The sequence below is a fragment of the Colobus angolensis genome, unplaced genomic scaffold (assembly GCF_000951035.1).
Source record: "Colobus angolensis palliatus isolate OR3802 unplaced genomic scaffold, Cang.pa_1.0 Scaffold369, whole genome shotgun sequence".
NCBI classification, from domain to species: Eukaryota; Metazoa; Chordata; class Mammalia; order Primates; family Cercopithecidae; genus Colobus; species Colobus angolensis.
The window spans coordinates 655,126-676,605 of NW_012117032.1; the positions used below are offsets into that span (position 1 = coordinate 655,126).

Consider the following 21,480-nt stretch of genomic DNA (forward strand, 5'->3'; position numbering starts at 1 on the left):
CACCGTGTTAGCCAGGATGGTCTCGATCTCCTGACCTCATGATCTGCCTGCCTTGGCCTCCCAAAGTGCTGGGATTACAGGCGTGAGCCACTGCGCCCAGACTCGCCCACAGGTTTTTTTATAAAGGGTTTTCATTTACCTAATCTCCAATTATCAGACCAATGTTCAGGGCCCACTTTACAGGCCTGTGACCCCTGTGTGAAGGGCCCTGCTCTTGGTTTAATGTTCAGCTGTCACCATCTCAAAATTCTTAATAAATGTTTAAACAACAGGCCCAGCAATTTTACTTTTGCCCTGGACCACGCAAATTATGTAACTGGTCCTGCCAACGCTATATAATATGTTGAATATATATTGTATTACTGAAGAAACCTGAAGAATAAAGAAGCATGGGAGCCAGTAAACGACAGAGCTTCAACTTCAATCCTGAGCCTCCTATTTCAAATTCAGAAGTCTTTTCATGGCTGGATGCGGTGGCTTACACCTGTAATCTCAGCACTTTGGGAGGCTGAGGCAGGCGGATCACGTGAGGTCAGGAGTTTGAGACCAGCCTGGCCAACAGGGTGAAACCCCATCTCTACTAAAAATACAAAAATTAGCTGGGCATGGTAGCACACACCTGTAGTCCCAGCTATTCGGGAGGCTGAGACAGGAGAACCCCTTGAACCTGGGAGGTAGAGATTACAGTAAGCCAAGATCGTGCCACTGCACTTCAGCCTGGGCGACAGAGCAACATTCTATCTCAAAAAAAAGAAAAAAAAAAGGAAGAAAGAAAAAAGAAAGTCCAGGCCCGGTGGCTCACCTAGAAGGAGGTGAGGGATAGAAGACTACACATTGCATACAGTGTACACTGCTTGGGTGATGGGTACACCAAAATCTCAGAAGTAACCACTAAAGAGCTTATCCATGTAACCAAAAACCACCTGTTCCCCAAAACCTATTGAAATAAATACAATTTTAAAAATTAAATCAGGTAACATGTGCCCCATTTTACAGTTCTGTAAATTGAAGCTTTGTGTCCAAATATCAGGAAGTATCAGTGTCTGGATTTGAACCTAGGTGCTGAATGACTCCAGAAACCCTGTTCTTTCCATGTTCTCATCCTGCAGTTACTGTCCCGTTAGAACTTTCTCAGTCAGTACAGAGAGTAGCTCCGGACGCTAGTCATTCTCACAGGAAGTGGGTCTCCCTTACCCCGGAAGTGTATCCCTCCCTAGACAGCAGCGACTACCTAGGCTTCATTTTTTCATGACTAGATTCGGCCTCCCAACGGGTCTCTCCAGATGCAATTATACATATATTCACTGGGAAGGGGGACAAAGTCACTGACTTGCCCTCAAAATCATCATAACCCTAATTCTTTTCCAGCAGGGAAGACAACTCACCGGGAATTTTAAGGGAGGAACGAGGAGTCCGACGGGGGAGACGCCTAGAAGAAGCACTGAGCCGGAGAAAGAACCGGTTAGGAGCTTCTTGGACCCTGGGGCTATCAGAGGAGCGACCAGCATGGGGAGCTGCGACACCGCGGAAAGGCTGACGCTACAGTTTGGTTTGGTTTGGTTTTCTTTTTTTTTTCTTTTTCTTTTTCTTTTTTTTAAGACGGAGTCTCGCTCTCCTTGCGCGATCTCGGCTCACTGCAAGCTCCGCCTCGCGGGTTCACGCCATTCTCCTGCCTCAGCCTCCCGAATAGCTGGGACTACAGGCGCCCGCCACCACGCCCGGCTTTTTGTATTTTTAGTAGAGACGGGGGTTTCACTGTGTTAGCCAAGATGGTCTCGATCTCCTGACGTCGTGATCCGTCCACCTTGGCCTCCCAAAGGGCTGGGATTACAGGCGTGAGCCACCGCGCCCGGCCGGTTTGTTTTTCTTATACATATGTTGCGTATGTCCCTTTTTCCTTAACAAATTTGTAAAATTTGTCAGCTGAAAGGGGCCTCGGGGATCATGAAGTTATAATCCAGTTCTTCTATTTCCAGACTGAAAAATGGCCTCATGATTGACCCAAAGTCATACTTTGTTAGAGGCACAGCTAGGATTCCACTAGGGCCTGTGACAGCTCGTCAGAGAGGAAGACAAAGTAGACTAACACTGAAGCAGCAACAGTTTCTACCAAGTGCTGAGATGATACAAGAAATGCCCAGAAATCCAAGTTGTTTACATGGCTGGAAGGGAAAGAATTTAGCTTGTGTAGTAAAAACATCCAGAGAATCCTCCAGATGTTTTTTTATGCCTAGAGCAAGCATTTATGAGATGGAAGGCCCTGTTTACTTGGTGATTGATAGCAGAACAATTAAAGGGTACTTGCCATCTGTGAGATCCTTAATTGAGTTGTTGATCTGACCTTTCGTTTCTTCCAGTTTATCTTTGAAGTCAACAGTTTCCAATTCCTTTGCATAGGGTCTCTTCGTAGAGCTGATGAACTCCTGAAAAACATGCAGTTCATAAAATCAGAGTCTGTAGTCAAGCTATTGCATTGTGATTCTCTTCTAACAAAAGGATTATTAAATATCAACTGCTATATGTACGCTTTCAAAATTGGTAACACTGTATGAATTGAAACCTCATGTAGAAGTCAGTGAAATTCTTTGTATTGAATGTTTCTTTTTTTTAATTATAAGACAATTTCAATTATTAAATGCATCTATCAGTTTAATATCAGCTTTGAGGAAAACAAAAGAAACACCATGTTAAATATACCCAATTCTCTTACGGGTTCTAATTTCAGAAACATGAAAATGTTGTATGTCTACAGATACATATATATTAGAATATAGGAAATGTATAGAAAAGAGAATTATGAACAGAAAACTCTTGTCCTTGCTGAACTAAATAAATATCCTGTAGACCCTTGCTACTCAAACTGTGGTCCAAGGTGGTGTACAGCATCACCTGAGACCTTGTTAGAAGTGAAGAATCTCAGACCCCACCCCAGACATACTGAATCAGAATGCATTTTAACAGAACTTCCAGGTATGCCATCTGCAAATTAAGGTTGGAAACACAGTACTATAGAGAACATAGCAGGAGTTATTACTCTAAAGCTTATTTAAAATGTGCAACCCTAAACCCCATTCCCACCGTGACAATAAGAAGTACCTGGGTGTTAAAAGGGCCTCAAGAACTTGCCCTTTTAACACCCAGATAGTTCTGATGTGAGAGATCCTCCACAGACCACACTTGTTTGGACCTTTAGCAAATTTGCAGATGCTGTGCACCTAGCAGGAGCAATGGAAAGCAGTCTTAAAAAATCTTTTGTAATGAGCCAAGATCATGCCACTGCACCCCAGCCTGGGCAACAGAGCAAGACTCCATCTCAAAGGGAAAAAAAAAAAAAAAACAAACTTTACAACTCCTAGTCTGGTTAAGATCATTCCAGATGTTGCATGGAAGTTCAACCAAACGAAATATAACTTGATTCAATGTTATGTCAGTTCACTTCCAAGCACAGGGCTTCTTGAATTTCTTCAGAGCAGCTTCAGCCTTAGCCAATTAACTTAGCTTCAGTTAATTGCAGATCAGCCTTGGGACTGACTGTCACCATTGACTGAGAGAACCAATCTCACCTGGAAACATTAGAAAGCCTCAGCCAGATGAAGCAGGGCCTCCATTGTCCTCACTGCCAGCAATAAAAATGTGTTGTCTCCTTAATGATCATTTAGGGAGCTTCTAGAAATTTTGTATGCTCAGGTTTCAACTCACATCTCAGTTTTTTTTTTTTTTTAATGCTTCCAATGATTGTTGGAATAAAAATGGTTGTTATATGTATCTTTAAGCAACAAAAAATATACTCACAATATCTAGTAACCCATGTCCTCAAAAGATCTTAACCACAAAAATACCTACTGCAGAAAGTTGTGAAATCATGGTAAAATATTTAAAAACTGGTGGTATAGCTTTTAGATTTGGAAAGCTTGAAATTCTGACCATCCAAACAGGAACTAAATCAACTCTGTGTTACTGAAGTACAGAGGGAACCTCCATGTAGTCTAGAATACTGTCTGTGTGTTTCAAATACAGATTTTTAAAATATTACAACATTGGGTACCATAGTGTAGTTTGTATGATTCCTTAGAGCAATGGCTAAACTTAAATAACCAGAACTGCCTGTGGAGATCCCCATCTGACCAGCCCAGTACAACAAAACTAATTTGTGACTGACGAAAATTGTGAATTCATAGTTACTATTTTTCTTACTGATTTTGAGAAACATCAGAACTTTATGTGCATAACAAATGAGGTAGAGAGCTTAAAACATTGTCCCAGGCCATATGCCCTGCTCTTTAAGGAGAAAGAAGTTTAAATCATGAGCTGTCTTACCCTCCTTGTCTATGGAGCTACATTTATTAGACAGTTAATTAATCTGTTCTCCATTCTCTCAAAGGAAGCTAAAAGGAAGGGTAAGATTTATTTGAGAGGGAAAAGGAAAGCCCATAAGCTTCTCTATATTTTGAGTTAGAAGATGTGACTGCAATTGACTCCCACTATACTCCTAACCTCTCCACTAGGATTTATTTATTTTAAGCCTCAAATCACAAGTGAACCTCCTAGAAAAGAATTTCACTGAAAAAAAGTTATAGGTCTAACAGCATGAAAATAACACTCTTTGTAAAAAGTTAAGTCTTGCTACTTGCTTTAAACAACTTACTGTAGAAAGATTCAGAGATTTGTCTATGTAGAGCCGCTTGATTAGTTTCAGTGAGTAAAAGGAACTAAGTTTGTTGACATCCGATGTTACTGTTTGAAATCCAAAGGGCACATCTTTGACATTTTCAAAATGAAGAACCTATTAAGAGAAAAATCCATTACCCAAAAAGCATTACCTCTGAATGGTGCTTCACTGAAGTGGACACGTGATAATGACCAACGTCCTTGGGCATACAGAATCCTCCTGCCCAGTTCCTCTAAAGCAAGACTCCTCAACCTCAGTGCTATTGACATTCAGGCTGGATGAGTCTTTGTGGGGCTGTCCTGGGTACTGAGGGAAGCTTAGCAGCATCTCTGACCTACTAGATGCCAGAGGCATCCTTACCCTATTTGTGACAACCCAAAATGTCTCCAGACATGGCCAGATGTCCCCAGAGTGGGAAGGGGAGAGCAAGTTGCCCCCACTGAGAAACACTACCATAAAGGTACTCTTCCAAATCAACTATCAAGAATATTTGTCCTTTCTTCAAAGTGATGCCCTTAATACTCACACAGAAAGATTTCCAAACTTGGAGAACGATGAAGCTGGATTATAATTTCTATCCAATTTAGAGACCAGAAGGGAGAGATTAATACCAAGGGAGACCATCACCAGGCAGGAATCAGATTTCAGGACAAGTGCCTCTAGCCAGAGTCTGTCTAGTGCCTCTGGGTGGTTTAGCAAATGCCAGGTAAAAGGTGTGTCATTTCTGATGGGCAGCTACAACAAATGGTGGGCTGCCCTGGGTGGGCTAGAGTCAGACGGCCCTGCCTGTGAATCCCAGCCTTCACCAACTCTTCTCCAACTCTTCAGAGAATCTTCTCCAGCTCTTCAGAGCCTCCTTTCCTCTCTGTAAAATGGCCTGAGAATACCTGCTCTCCTCAGTTCTTATGAGGATTACTTACATATAAAACACCTAAAGTATTATATGGGTTCAAGCTGTTAATTATTATTCTTGTAATAATATTGTAAGCTATTTAAAACCAGGATACTTTCATTTGGAGGGCTTACATCATTGTATTTTGTTTCTAACTCTTTTTTTTGTTCCAACCAATAGTCCAGCATCTTTTCTGCCTTGCAGCACCACAACATGTAATGTCAGCATAAGATGATACCCTCCTCACTCCATAACTCATAATGGTCATGGCCTGATTCCACAACCCAGATAACGAATGCCGCCAAACCGGCACGTCGCGCCAGTGAATTACATAGCCTCAGCATTGCAGGGTCAAATGGGCTGGTCCCAGACAGTGCGTAACTCTCATGCCCAAAGACGGATGGAGGAGGCCAGAAAATTAAAGAGCCCAGGTAACTACTGCTGGGGAACCAGTTGCATGTACAGAGAAGATCTTGAGGAATTATTGAGGAACAGACCTACTACCAGGAAGTTCTCTTTCTCTAGCCTTTCTCTAATGGTAGATGAGAAATGAGGAATGGGAGATTGGGTAGGGATAGTCGAGTTGTGCAGTTCAGAGATGAGGCTTAATAAGAAGATACATCTCCTCTTCACAGTAGTGAAGCTGCTTCAAGTCCCAAGTGCAAATTCTTCATCCTGACCTAAATAACTCTTATGGGCCATACTTTCTGGGCACATATGAATACAATAAGGTGTTCCCTTTTTAAATGCTTGTGAGCTAATAGGAAAGAAATTCTGTTGAACCTAGAATGATTAGCATAAGAGTAATAATGAAACATAATTAGGAGAACATTCACTTATTATCTAAAAGTACATGAGGACTTAAAATGGAACAATCAGGAAAATCATCTCATTTGAAGGTCTAAGAACTTTACAAAGCTAGATAATCAACCATAGCCAGAAAGAAACCCTATAATGATACAGATGCTTCTTAATTTATGATGAGGTTACATCTCAACCCATTGTAAATTCAAAATATCATAAGTCAAAATGAAAAAAACTGTGATTACCCAGCAGATCTCCAGGTTCTCCATCATAGCCTGGTGCCTGTCCCAAATGTGAGTTGCATTACCTACAAGTGAGCTTTCACATTTAAAAACAGATTAAGAAGCCTGTAATCCCAGCACTTTGGGAAGCCGAGGCAGGCGGATCACCTGAGGTCAGGAGTTCGAGACCAGCCTGGCCACATGGTGAAACCCTATCTCTACTAAAAATACAAAAATTAGCTGGGCATTGTGGCAGGCGCCTGTTGTCCCACCTACTTGGAAGGCTGAGGTACGACAATCACTTGAACCTGGAAGCTGCAGTGAGCCGAGATCGCACCACTGCACTCCAGCCTAGGTGACAGAGTAGTGGGACCCTGTCTCAAAAAAAAAAATAAATAAAATAAAAAAGATTAAGGGAGTCCTGGAATGGCACAGCTCTGAATCTTGACCAATTCTGAACAAAAGTCTCCATTCCTTTTTTCCCTAGGCACTGCCTATGGGTTCTAATAGCTGTATTCCCACTTAAAGTAGAAACAAGGTTTGGGGCTTACCTGTCCAATTTCATTTGCAGTGTCACCTTTAGCACCCACTTGAGCAAGTGACAGAGAGGTGGAGAGACAGATTGGAGAGAAGAGGACATTGCCTAGTGGCTCCTTTTCACATAGTTGTTTGAACAGATCAACAGCAAAAGCCGAATTTGCTAGTTGCAGGGCATCCATTGTGGGCCTGGAAGCAAGGACAAGGGAGAGGTTAATTTCTAAAGCATCTTTAATGTCTTCTCACCTGCATTCCGCCAACACTATAAGAATTCTATTTAAACAAAGTAATGATCTCAGAAGAAACAAGGAACTTCCTGAAAATTCAAAAGTAAGATCAGTTGTGAAGAAACTTCAGGCAAATGTCCAAAGGCATATGAGGTCCTCTGCCTCGACTCTGCAGTCTTGGGCCTGCTTAGCCACTGTGGCTGTTGTCTGGAGCCCAGTGGTCACACTTCTTCTCCAGCATATGTCAGAAAAGTTGACAGCACTAATCAACATCGGTTGGTTTTATTTATCACATATTGTTTCCATTAGGATTTCATTTAAACTAAAAGTTAAAATTTTTATAAAACAAAAACAGTCGAATTGCAGCAGTTTTGCATGATTCAGTTTCATATTTAGTAAGTGTTATGGGTTGACTTGTGTCCCCAAAAAGATATGTTAAGTCCTAATCCCTATTACCTGTGAATGTGACCTTATGTGGAAACAGGGTATTTCCTATATCTTAACTAATACATCATTAGTTAAGATGAAGTCACACTGGAGTTAGGTGAGCCCTCATCCAATATGACTGGTGTCCTTAAAGGAATAAGGGAAGAGACACAGAAACAATACACAGAGGGCAGATGTGAAGACACAAATGTCTTCACCTGTGTGAAGGACATGCCGTATGGCAAAGGAGGCAGAGATTGGAGGGATGCTTCCACAAGCCAAAGAATGCTAAGAACTGCTGGCAACACCAGAAACCAAGAGAAAGTCATGGAACATTCTCCCCTGGAGGCTTCAGAGACAGAATGACCCTGCCGACATCGTCATTTCAAACTACTGGCCTCCTAGCCTGGGGGTGAATAAACTTATGTTGCTTTAAGCTGCCTGGTTTGTGGTGCTTTGTGATAGAAGTGCCAGAAAACCCTTAGAGTAAGTAACGCCTTTGCAGGACCCCCAGCACATAACAATACTTACTAAACAGCAGCAGTTATTGTTTGTGTCCATAATACGCATCTGTGTGTAAGACACTACCCAGAGTGTTACAAGGATCAGTGGACCTCCTCCTTCTCTAAGCTCATAGTCTCTTTGGGCAGATATGTAGACCAATAACTAGAATACAGAGCTTCCCAAGACATGTGAGTAGTATAATCAGTAATATGGGAGTTAAAGAAAAGAGAACAACTTCAAAATATGTAGCCTGGTAAAGTGGATATAGCAGCAACTAGGCATCTTATCACATCTCAGAGCTCTGTCATTCTAAAGCAGTTTCCAAAGTGTTGTGTCTTGACTCCTGGCAGTCCCTAACACCCTTTCAGTAGGTCCATGAGATTAAAACTATTCTCATAATAATACTAAGACATTATCATTCTCAATCTCTAATAGACAGTGGAGTTTTCCAGAGGCTATATGACATCTCTTCTATTAAGCCAAATATTAAGGAGATTTGCAAAAATGAAAAACAATATCACTCTTCTCATATATCACTCTTCTCATATTTTTTCACTGGACATGGATGCAGCTGGAAACCATCATTCTCAGCAAACTATCACAAGAGCAGAAAACCAAATACAGCATGTTCTTACTCAAGGGTGGGAATTGAACAATGAGATCACTTGGACACAGGAAGGGGAGCATCACACACCGGGTCCTATTGTGGGGAGCGGTGGGGGGAGGGATAGCGTTAGGAGATATACCTAATGTAAATGATGAGTTAATGGGTGCAGCACACCAACATGGCACATGTATACATATGTAACAAACCTGCACATTGTGCACATGCACCCTAGAACTTAAAGTATAATAAAAAAAATTACTTGTTGGGTGCAATGTACACTACTTGGGTGATGGATACATTAAAATCCTAGACTTCACCACTGTACAATCCGTCAGTATAACTAAAAACCACTTGTACCCCTAAAGCAATTGAAATTTTAAAAAATTAAATAAAAATAGTGTATATATTAAAAATATATATATTATTCATATTAGTATTTAATGGTTATATTATTTTAATAAATTAGTAAATGAACATTTCAAAATGTGTCTGGTTTTAATTTCTAGTTTGGTAAATAATAATAGATATAATCTACATATTTTTAAAGAAACAGTTATTTGGGGTCCTCAATAATTTTTAAGAGTGTAACGGGGTCCTCAGATTTAAAAAGCTTCACTGTTCTAATAAAGGTCTACCTACCTATTTAGTCTAGTAGTTACTGATAGACTCCAAAGAGAATTAGGTAAATTCAGGCAGTCAGGGCTTCCCTTTCTGGGAGCAGAGCTGAACTACATGGACTCCTGAGGCTCTGCCTAAGCCGTGCACTCAGGCCAGTGTTCCCATTGCAAAATATACCATGAGACCCCCTGAAGTCAGGTGGGCCTCTCACTTTTCTTTAAAGTCCACAACCTTACTCCTTCTCTCCTCAGGGCAGGGGCGAGGGCCGACAGGTGACATCACACCTCAGGGAAAGGTGACTGGCATTAGGTGTACACTGAGGTCAGCAGATTATACTGAGGTGAAGTATACAGAGTACACTGAGCATGTTTCTAAGGGAAATCGATCGATGTTACTACCCCTGGGTGAGCAGTACAGGGATTAAACTCGAAGTGTTCCCCCAAAGCCTCAGGCACATGCACACAGACACAGGGGCCGAATGTGACATTGAAGGGCTTCAGGTAGGACCTGAACCCTGGCATCAGAAAGGAAGCTCCACTGCTTAAGATAGAGGACTCCCTTTGGCCAGTTCCCAAACACGTGTTAAGAGTCAAAGGCATGAGGAATAGGATTGCAATTTGCACCTTATACCTGGACAGAAATTCAGAATGCAAAGACGTGAGAATAAGATGGAGGAGAGGACTCCTGGTCTTTAAACATGTCTTCAGAATTCTCCTTTTTATGGCTTGTGTGTAGAATGGGCTAAAATCGATTATATCTCGGAGTCTGAAAAAGCGAGTTCATTATCAAAAAAAAAAAATCTGTTTTGTTGACTCTGTTCATGCTCACTGGTCATCTCCACGGGCTTCCTCCTTCTCCATATGTCCCTGATAAATACAGTCATGCACTCAGGCCAGTGTTCCCAATGCAAATACACCACGAGGCTCCCTAAAGTCAGGTGGGCCTCTCACTTTTCTTTAAAGCCCACAACCTTACTCCTTCTCCCCTCAGGGCAGGGGCAAGGGCCAACAGGTGACATCACACCCCAGGGAAAGGTGACTGGCATGAGGTGTATACTGAGGTCAGCAGAATATACTGAGGCAAAAATGAAGGCCTGTGGAGTGTTTCACCCAGTGTGCCCACCACTGGGAAAATATAAACAAACTTCACAAAAGGTTTGGGGAATCGGTGGACAGACTTTCAGAATAGGAAACCTGACTTCCTTCCGCAGCAAAATTAGTATTAATAAAGTCAACATGTACAAGAAGTAGTGAGTTATTTCTTCAGCAAATAGAGAAGCCTAAACCCATATCCCTGCAAGCTTCTTAACACTTCCACAAGTTGAGAGCTAATCACACTGATAATAATATGAAAACACACAAACTGCTTTAACAAACACAAGTAGTTCCTCCCAGCATGTATTTATTATCCTCCAAGAGAAGCTAGAATAGTTTTGCATAGTCAATAACAAACTATATTCTAGTGATTTCCTTTGTGTAGAAAAATGGTGTTTAAGATCTTAAATTAATCTGCTGAGGGAGTTTGGCTGCAAACACCTACAAATGGATCTTAGAAGTGGATCAAAGGGTGAGGAGATGTTCATTTTACCATTTTGTTCAACTAAAGCATTATTTAGTCACTCATCATAACATTCTGAGATATATTTAGTCTAAATGATTGTGGATACAAGATCATTGTGGCTTTTAGTGTAGTTAATTACACAATACAATTAATGCTCTGTTGCAATCCAGGTCCCTGTTGGAGATGTGAATCGGTGCACACCTGATATCCTAACATCTCCGGGGCTGTGTCTCACCACCAGCAGACCTTCCCCTTGAGTGAGTCCCTTCCTTTGCATGCTAATCCTCAGTGCATTGAAGATATCAACATATCCGCATGGTTTGTTTAATCGACACAAAACTTCTTCCCTATGATTTTCCTACTTGAAGAAGCCTTTGTTCCCTTTCTGCCACTTATGTTGTAAACTCTTGGTATGATGTTGCTTTCATCAGTGCATGAACACAAACAGATCTGCCTTCCTGTTCCTGTGCTGACTGGTTCCTTTTTTAGAAAATCATCCTTCACTTCTGGGAAGGTCACACAGCCCTTAGTATCTGCGGTCCCAGCCGCAACAGCGTTGTTTGATGCAGGCCAAAGGAAACAGGAAAGGTCTGTACATGGAAATGGTTGTAGTGGCAAAAAATCACTCACTAAGTAATCAATCAAATGTTTCCTGGTAAATCTGATCAGTGGTTCTGTGATTAGTCCCAAGTGACCTAAAAACTCTATAAAGTTGATCTGGTCTGAGGTAGCTCAAAAGATGACTTTGGCCACAATTACCACATGACTGTGTTGCAAGACAATCAAAGCATTTAAACAAACCTCAGCAATGTTAGCAATACATGCCCTGGAAAAAATACAAACTTCTACACAGACCATTTTGCATGATGGAATGCTATAAAAATTGTAAGTACCAGAGTAGAGATTAGCAATTCCTGTATGGTAAATTTATGTGCCTAATGACTTCTGTTGAAAGTGCTAAAATTGCTACAAATTTTGTTCCATTTTACTGCCTTGTCACAAGGGTCTTCTTCCATTTCTGTGAAAACCGTGTAACCATTTTAACAAGGAGAACTTCGTTTATAGTTGCAATGTAGAAAACGCTACACCTTTCAGGCACTTGAAAGTTTAAAAAGGAACTTTATTTTAACCATAGAACAGTGAGATGGAAGTTTAAGTAGTAATATAAATGCAGTTTTAAGAATGCAGTTTTATTTCCAAGTAGCTTGCTTTCACAATCTGTGCTAAATTATAAACCTTGAAAGTGGGACAAGATCTCGGAGAGGATCTAGGCTGGCCACACCTCTTCGTTTTACAGATGAGAAAAGTGAGGCAGACAAAGATGAAGTGAGTCTCCCAGGCCACCCACGCAGGGAGTGAGAGTGGCAAAACCAGACCTAGAATTCATTGCTTCTAGCTCCCAGCCTGGCACTTCCCCACCACACCTTACCACCTGCTTTCTTGGTAATTGCATCTTTGCTGGCCTTTGTTCTCTCAGAAGTCTCTCGAGTTCCAAAAATCTCACATGTCCTGAAGTCTCTCTTGAAGATATCAACATAACCTGCATGGTTTGTTTAATCGTCACAAAACTTCTTCCCTATGATTTTTCTACTTGAAGAAGCCCTTGTTCCCTTTCTGGCACTTACGTTGTAAACCCTTGGTATGATGTTGCTTTCACCTAATAAGTATTAACTGAGTACCCAATGTGTGTCAGGGTAGGCGTTAAAAAAACAAAGGTGAACACGACATGGCCCCTGCCTCCAAGGAGTTGTCAGTTAGTGGCATGATGAATGTTGTGTTTTGATGAGTACACAAGTCACTACGGGATCCCCAGCAGTGACAGACTCCCCCATACTAGAAACCTCAGTGACACCTTCTCAGAGACAGTGACAACTGAGTAAGTCATACTAAAGTTGAGTCCTACAGGATAAGTAGAAGTTAGCCTTGCAAAAATGCGGGACAGGGAGAACTGACTCAATTCAGAGACTGCAAGTGGCCCCAATGAATAGAGACACATGTACTGGGCTGGGGGTAGGGGCTGTGCTCACTTCTCTAGACTTATAGCTTGTCACTGGTCTTTGTAAAAAGATTTCCTAAGATTTTTATGCATCTGAGCCAATGGCCCTCAAATTTTTTGTCTTTAGACCATTTGGGTGAAAAAAAAAAGTCCTGTGGGTAGGTTTGCTATGTATCCCACTTTGCCTGGGACAATCCTGTTTTATGTTTGTGGTCTTGACATTAATAACAGCACCCCATTTACTCTCAAACATATCCTGATTTGAACAATATATGTTCATTTTACTTATAGACCATCAACCACACTCTTCAACCACACATCACAGGTGTGCATATTTAAACAGAGCTATGAACATAGTTTTCTCATCCCTTAAAAACTAACTTTTGGCTGGGCACAGTGGTTCACGCCTGTAATCCCAGCACTTTGGAAGGCAAAGGTGGGCGGATCACTTGAGGTCAGGAGCTCGAGACCAACCTGGCCAGCATGGTGAAACCCTGTGTCTACTAAAAATACATAAATTAGCCGGGAGTGGCGTGGCAGCACGTGCCTGTCATCCCAGCTACTTGGGAGGCTGAGGCAGAAAAATCACTTGAACATGGGAGGCTGAGGTTGCAGTGAGCCAAGATCGTGCCACTGCACTCCAGCCTGGGTGAGCAAGACTCCGTCTCAAAAAAAAGAAAAAAAAAACAAACTACCTTTTTGCTGTGTGAGAGTATTGTAGATATCACTTAGCCTAGCCCGCCTCATTTTAAAGATGGAGAGACATGCTGAAAAACATCTCTCAAGTATTTGGTATAACTAGTCCTTAGGGAATGCCATGAGAAACCTTGCCTATTATAATATCAGTAATGGAATGCCAAAAAAACACAACCTCCGTTGTCCACATTCTAAGTCTTTGAGGAGCAAAGGATGTGCAGGATTAAGAAAACAGGATATTTTATAGTTTCTGCAATGTGAAAGAATATGAGGACTAAACGAAGTCATTAAGTGAATCAATGTATATGAAAAGTGCTTTATGGGCAAGAAAGTACAATACAGCTATTAGTGATGAGATTAATTGCTTTAATTTCCCATGGCAGGGGGGCATCTGCTTTGCTCTGAAGCATCATAGCTGCTTCTGTTTCTTTAGAAGCCTGACCTTGACCACTGACCCAACCCACTGTTGCCAAGCAGTAAACTTACAGCCAGACTCAGCCACACCAGAATGCCCCAAATCGCTGAGACTGCATAGCCCCAAAGTCAATCTGCAACCTAGAGGGATTGAAGTGGCACAATTCAAGGCGTTAGGAAGCAAAGATATAAACCTGCTGACTCATTTCCTTTGGAGACTCCTTTCCTCAGACAGGCTTCATCTCCACCCATGAAGGAACTCATCAAACACTTACACTAACTGGCGGGGACTGAGGTTTTTAACTCATTACTGAAAACCTCTCAGGAGGTGTAGTGGGTGAAAAAGATGGTAACAGAACCCATGGTGTTGTGGAAACAACCCGAGCTGCAAGCCTGAAAGCCTGATTCGATCTCAGCAGTGCCACTTACAGGCGGTGTGACTTTGGACACCACGTCACCCCTGTGAGCTCCACTCCTCATCTACAGAATGAGGGGGCTGGGCTGAAACATGTCTAAGAGCCCCCAGCTCCGAGGATCTGATTATGAGTCTCTGGAAGAGCCTGGCATGTTGGTTTTTCATATGATATGCTTAAATGAAGCCATAAAAAAAAAAGCATACAGCATATGAGTAAAAAACTACAAGCAGCCCAATTTAAGCCCAATTTATTAGTCCAAGCTATGCTGAAACCCAGAAAACTGGAGGGAGGATAATTTCCGCTTAGACGAATATAGTTGCAAGTAGATAAACGGCGATCTGATGCTTTAAAATGCCAAAAAGAAGGGCAGTCCATATGCCTAAATCTCAGCCTTACAATGTCAGCCAGGGAGAAGAGCCAGCCAGAGCCAGACACACCAATACTTCTAAACTTTCCCAGTTTGCGGGTGCCATACCCTTTGTGAAACTAGCGTTGCAAAATTCATTCTGAGTTCCAAGGTGGGCCTGAAAATGTCCTCAGAAGTATTTTCTTCTCCGTGAGTCACCGTTGCAGCCCTCTACCACCAAAACCTCTGAGCCATGTGACTTCTTCATATTCTTACCTTGTATGGTTAAGTGATTTTACTCCCTATATGGTGTTCCTGGTGCCCAAAGGGTTGGGAGCTGGAAATATTGCCAGTATGGGGGATGAGAGACGACAGTACTCAATCCGACAGCTCATCTTTGAAAACAGCCCCTTTATGGCCATTTTGTTCACCGTCTCAAATCAGCTCAAATAATGATTTTTAGGAATTTTCCTGAAAAAGGAAGTCACCAGCCCTGCTACCCCACCTTGCTTACCTGGAGTCACAGTTATCCTGGAAAATGCGTGGAAAAGTAACAGGCAAGCGAGGAGCACAAACACCTAGATGTGGAGGCGACCGTGTCTGGGCAGAAGCAGTGGTGGCTCACCTGGGCAGCACCGCCACGCCCACTGTGCCAGCCCAGCGCCACGCCCCGCCCCGCCTCAGCAGCACTCCGCTCTTACTCAAGCCTTTTGGCAGCTTGTCCACAATTGAAAGAAATGATTCAGGCTGAAGTTGCTGTTGTCTGCACAGCTTCCAAAAGGCCTCCAACATGTTTGGGCAGGAAGGAGCTGTGAGCTATATGCATACGTACAGACATGCGTACGGCAATCCTCTCAGCCCACGCAGGACCGGAAGGTGAAATATTAAATGAAATAAAAGGAATATGTGATGATAGTAATACTATAAATTTCTCAAACACGTTAGTGGCACAAAAAGTACTCTGATCTCCATTCTTTTCGTGTTAACTGCATGCAGCAGCTCATTCTGCTAGATGCCAAAAGAGGTAGCTGCCCATTAAACCAAAAGGCAATTAAAAAAAGAAGGAATGGATATATGTATAAACACAGTGCCTATTTAAAAATTAGGTACTATCAGCAGAATATTTACTACCAAAGTGATAGGAGATATGGCTAATGGGTGGCGCAGGAAGTTTCTTTTTAAAATCCTGTGATTAGGATTACTCAGGCCTGGTGCGGTGGTTCACACCTGTAATCCCAGCATTCTGGGAGGTTGAGGTGAGCAGATCACTTGAGCCCAGGAGTTTGAGACCAACCTGGGCAACATGGTGAGATCCCATCTCTACAAAAAATGCAAAACAGTAGCCTAGTGTGGTGGCGCATGCCTGTGGTCCCGGTTACCTCGGAAGCTGAGATGGGAGGATCGCTTGAGCCTGGGAAGGCAAAGCTGCAGTGAGCCCTGAGCTAACCACTGTACTTCAGCCTGGGTGACAGAGCAAAAGAAACAAAATGAAAAAGGAGTATGCAGCTCTGCTCTGAAATCTCTTTGAGGAGGCTGCTTTTGTCCTCCTGTCTTCCCACAACTCCATTTGGTGGGACCTACTCCCTTCCAGCCGAATCAGTCTCAGGAAAGAACCTGAAACTGATCTGGTTGCTTTTCTGCTATGCTTAACTAGAATTCCCTGTTGTGCGTTTACTACATTGTTTCATAATAATCTCTTACATTATCCTGTATGTGACTACAACAATTTTAAAGGTAAGGGCCAAGTTTCGTTCATTTTTATAATACCAACGCTTGGTACAGACTTGATGTACAGTCTGCAGTCAATAAGTGCTTGTTGACTAATGAATAAGAGCAACTCGCTATACTAAACTTACTAAACTAAGATTGATCAACAGCTTCCCCTCCCCCATGTCCTGGGTATTTTAATGTTAACCAGGATTAAAGTCATAAACTAAGTGAACTTCAAAAACAGAATTTTAGGCATCAGTGGAGCAAGTGGAGGGAAGGTCATAGGTGAGGAGGTGTGGAAAGATGCTTCTTAAAAATTCTGTTATCCAGCTGTAGGAGGGAAAATGAGAATTTGGGAGCAGAGTCATAAATTTGCAAACTAAATCTAACCACTCATTGCTTGAGAAATCCTGAGCAAATTGCTTAATCTCTTTAGCTTCAGATTCCTCATCTGTAAAATTTGTCTATATATAGTCATTTGTCAGTAAGACCTATAAAATGTGATATAGACAGAGATGGATGAAGAGACAATTCTTACATAGTTTCTGGCACATAGCATGTGCTTCCTAATGATGGCAATTAGTACCACTTTGCCCATTGGTTAGGCAGGCCTGGGGAATAGTGGACAAAAGGCTGGAGCACGTTATTGACATTGAATTCACCACACTTATTGAACACCTGCTTCGTGCTTGCTACTGTGGTCTACAGATTTCAAGGGACTTGCATTTAAATGGTAGAGCTTCTCTATTCTCCTTTTTGATGTTTTAATTCCCTCTAAAACACTCCTGTTCAATGCTTGCTCAGCCTGGGCAGAACCATTTCCAATGACAGGAATTCAACAACACCCAAGGAAGTCCAAATGAAATGCCTTTGGGTGATTCTAACTGTGTGAAAGGTAGAGGCACCATTTGACTGGGGCTATAAGACATGTTCCCTTTCCCCAAAGGGTACAGTAGGATAAGAAACAAAAGAAAGTATCTGGAGGCATGTAATGAGGGACATACGAGAGGTGCAATGGACAAAAGGAGTTCAGAGATGAGTGTAACCTTTTCAGTCTGGCTATGACTGGGGAAGGATCACGGAAGCAACGTCATTGGACATGGGAAGACCATTTAAGCCTGAGAATGGAGGTCCAGAGCTGGGATGACACAAGGTATATTGGACAGGTGTGTTAACGAAAGATTAAACAGAACATTCTCTGTCAAAAGTTTTCACTTGTTGAAATATCTCCGGAGGTCAGACCCTGTACCCAAATGTTCTCACTCTCTCACTGAACCCAAGTAAGGCAAGGACTCACAAGTCTCAGGTATAACATCATTGACAAAACACACTGTTGATTTAGGCAGAACAGTAGGAAAAAAAAGTGGTGGTAAGAGTATTAAAAGTGTGATTCTATTTGACTAAGAAGACCCGTTTCCCAGTAATATTCTTTTCCACGGCAGCCATAATTTTAAGTTCTTTAGAATTCTATCTAAAAAGACACTAGAAAACAGAAAAGTGGGAGAAGATGAAGTTATACAAGTAGTTCATGTTTTTTAAATTACACAGTTTCAAATTAGTTTCTGGAGAACATGCCTGCTGATTAATTTTAGGACAGAGTGGCCTCAAGAATGTCTTCTGCATTCAACAGGTTTCTACTCTGCTTCCCTGTTTTAACTAGACATTTTGATTGGAGTCTGTGATTGACTGAATAAGCATTTGTTGAGTTTGTCAGACCCAGGGCAAGACCCAGAATAAGACCTAACTATGGATCTCAAGCCAACTACAGTTTAGCGTTGCATTTCTGTAAGTCAGATACCTACACTAATTGTTACACTGTTAAAAAAAAAAAAAAAAACATACATCCTGAAGGAAATGCCTGGAAAGAACAAAGTTGTCATGTCAATCATGTTAACATGTGGACTTAGAAGCATCAGACTTATAAGAAAAAAGGTTCTACTCATACTACATCACAGCGTTGCATTTCTGTAAGTCAGATACCTACACTAATTGTTACACTGTTAAAAAAAAAAAAAAAAACATACATCCTGAAGGAAATGCCTGGAAAGAACAAAGTTGTCATGTCAATCATGTTAACATGTGGACTTAGAAGCATCAGACTTATAAGAAAAAAGGTTCTACTCATACTAATAACTCAGACAGCAACAATATCAAAATAACAAAGTTATTTTACAGGTGTTATTATCCTGTTACAATCTTCAGTCTCTTGCCTCATGAAAAGCTTTTTATGTGGGCCCATGAATAGTCAACTCTCAAGTATTTTTGATCTCCCTTCTTCCTGATGAAATTTGAACCTATAAGAAGCAGATATAAAGCCAGATTTTAAAGTTTTCTATATGATATGATATACTATACAATTCACTTATTATGTTTACTGTTGATGGCCTCCTTCAGCTAAAATCTAAGCAGGTTTTTTTGGTCTATTTTATTCACTGATGTAGTCCAAGAACTTAGAATTGTATCTGTCACATAGTGGGTATCTGGGGTATCTGGCACACAGTGGACAGAGAATGAATGAGTGGGAAATAACCCTACCTGACAGTAATTCAACTAAGGATGAATTCAGCCCATAAATTTGAAGTCAGTTTGACATTTCCATAAATACCAGCTACGTTTCCTCCAGTTCTCTTTGTATATACTGACAACCAGTGCATCTGATTCATCCCAAACACTTTATATTTGTAAAATAAATGATTTTTTTTTTTTGAGATGGAGTCTCACTCTGTCGCCCAGGTTGGAGTGCAGTGGCACGATCTCAGCTCACTGCAACCTCCACCTCCCAGGTTAAAGTGATTCTCCTGCCTCAGCCTCCCGAGTAGCTGGGACTACAGGTGCCCGCCACCACACCCGGTTAATTTTTGTATTTTTAGTAGAGACGGAGTTTCACCATGTTGGCCAGGATGGTCTTGATCTCCTGACCTCTTGATCCGCCCACCTCAGCCTCCCAAAGTGCTAGGATTACAGGCATGAGCCACGGTGCCCCTCCAAATAAATGATCTTTTTAAAAAATATTTAGTGACAAAGAATACACCTGTTTGTAGGAAAAAGCATTTGCTCTATAATTTCAAAAATAATCCATAATGTTTTCCCCTCTTTTTATTTGCCACAAAAACCATTTTATTGAATATATATTAAAAAGAGCAGGTTTTTTGGAGGGGAGATACATAGCTCAAAGAATGAATTATTCATTCATTCATTGTACAATGTTATGAAGCAATAACTTCCTCTAGTTCAACACAAGTAATCATTAGACCAAATATTTAATAACCTAGGAGACTGTTTTGTTGGTGCTTTTTCTTACCTATAGGTTGAAGCTTTGCAAATATTGTAATTTGATTACTCAGCATCCAGGCTGAGGGATGACTTGACACACCCAGCCACACCCAGGAACAAATCAAAAGAGCTTTGTTCTAGCATGTGCCTCTCGCTTTCTCTCTCTCTCTCTGTCTCTCTCTCGTTCTCACTCAATCTCTCTCTCTCTTTTCCTAAGAGAAATTTCAGCCACAAATTCTGAGCATTCTCCCCAGATTCCTACAAATCATCAAGTGATTTTTTTCTTCACTGATAAAGGTGATTCCCACTAATTCACATGATGCCTCTCCCATACAATAGTGGAATAATATTAGCCTTCCATGTTTCCAGCCATTCACAGATCACGATCAAGGATCCTAACTAGTCACTGAGGACTATTATGTCCTTTTCACTTATGGAGAAACTGAGTCAGGGAAGACAAAGTGACTGCTTTAAAGTTTCTGACTGAGATGGAAAAAAAGCTATTTTAAAAGCCCCAGATTTATAATTCTTTACCCTAACTACTCTATTTTGAGGATTTATTTCATACTTTGTGTCTTTTCAACTTCTGGTGTTTGTCTAGAAGGAATTTTATATTAAATGATAAACTGTTACAGAAAACAAGTTATGTGAAATTTTCTAAGCAAACTTAAGAAAAAAAAAAAAGACCACAGTGAAAATAATAGAGTTAAACAGGACCCCAAAGTTAAACCAAAACCAGATAGTAGAAGTGGCACAATTTGCCTCTAAAATGCTTCATTAGCCAGGCACGGTGGCTCACACCTGTAATTCTAACACTTTGGAAGGCCAACGCAGGAGGATCACTTGTGTTCAGAGTCTGAGACCAGCCTGGGCAACATAGCAACACACAGTACTATTAAAAATATATATGAATAAATAAACTATGTGTAAAGGCATATCTGAGCTAAAAATTAAGTGACAAATCCCTTAGGCCACTGCACTCCAGCCTAGGTGACAAGAGCGAAATTCCATCTCAAAAAAAAAAAAGTATTTTATATATTTTCTTCAAGTCCTCTATCTAATTTGCTAATACAAAATTAAGCAACCCTTAAGTGCTTTATAACAAGAAGCAGAAGCTCCTAATTTCTACTGGCTTACTGCAACCTCCGCCTCCTGGATTCAAGCGATTCTCCTGCCTCAGCCTCCCACATAGCTGGGACTACAGGCATGTGCCACCATGCCCTGCTAATTTTTGTATTTTTAGTAGACAGGGTTTTGCCATGTTAGCCAGGCTCGTCTCAAACTCCTGACCTCAGTTGATCCGCCCGGCTGGGGCTCCCAAAGTGCTGTGATTGCAGGTGTGAGCCACTGCTCCTGGCCTAAATAATTTTAATAATAGTTATTTCTGACTAGCAAAATTAAAGATTATTTTTCCATATCTTTGGCATATCTTGCAAATTTTCAACAATCACCGTACATCATTTCTTATGATTAAAAAGTTGCACTTCTTAAGCAGTGGAAATTCCAGAGCATCTTTGTGAGGCATAGGACCTCTTAGCTGCCCAACAGAAGCTGACGTCATCCT

At 41.4% G+C, this 21,480-nt stretch overlaps 1 protein-coding gene across 1 annotated transcript in view; it reads right to left on the reverse strand.

Moving 5' to 3' along the window:
- Positions 1-15,728, reverse strand: part of SERPINB5 (serpin peptidase inhibitor, clade B (ovalbumin), member 5) — a 27,643-nt gene extending 11,915 nt beyond the window's left edge. The window contains exons 1-5 of the mRNA XM_011953609.1: positions 15,448-15,728; positions 7,138-7,312; positions 4,646-4,783; positions 2,269-2,423; positions 1,386-1,486 (exon numbers count right to left, since the gene is read on the reverse strand). Of these exons, the coding sequence (XP_011808999.1) occupies positions 1,386-1,486; positions 2,269-2,423; positions 4,646-4,783; positions 7,138-7,305 (562 nt within the window). The 5' untranslated portion in view covers positions 7,306-7,312; positions 15,448-15,728. The remainder of the gene's footprint in view (positions 1-1,385; positions 1,487-2,268; positions 2,424-4,645; positions 4,784-7,137; positions 7,313-15,447) is intronic.
- Between the last annotated feature and the right edge of the window lie 5,752 nt (positions 15,729-21,480).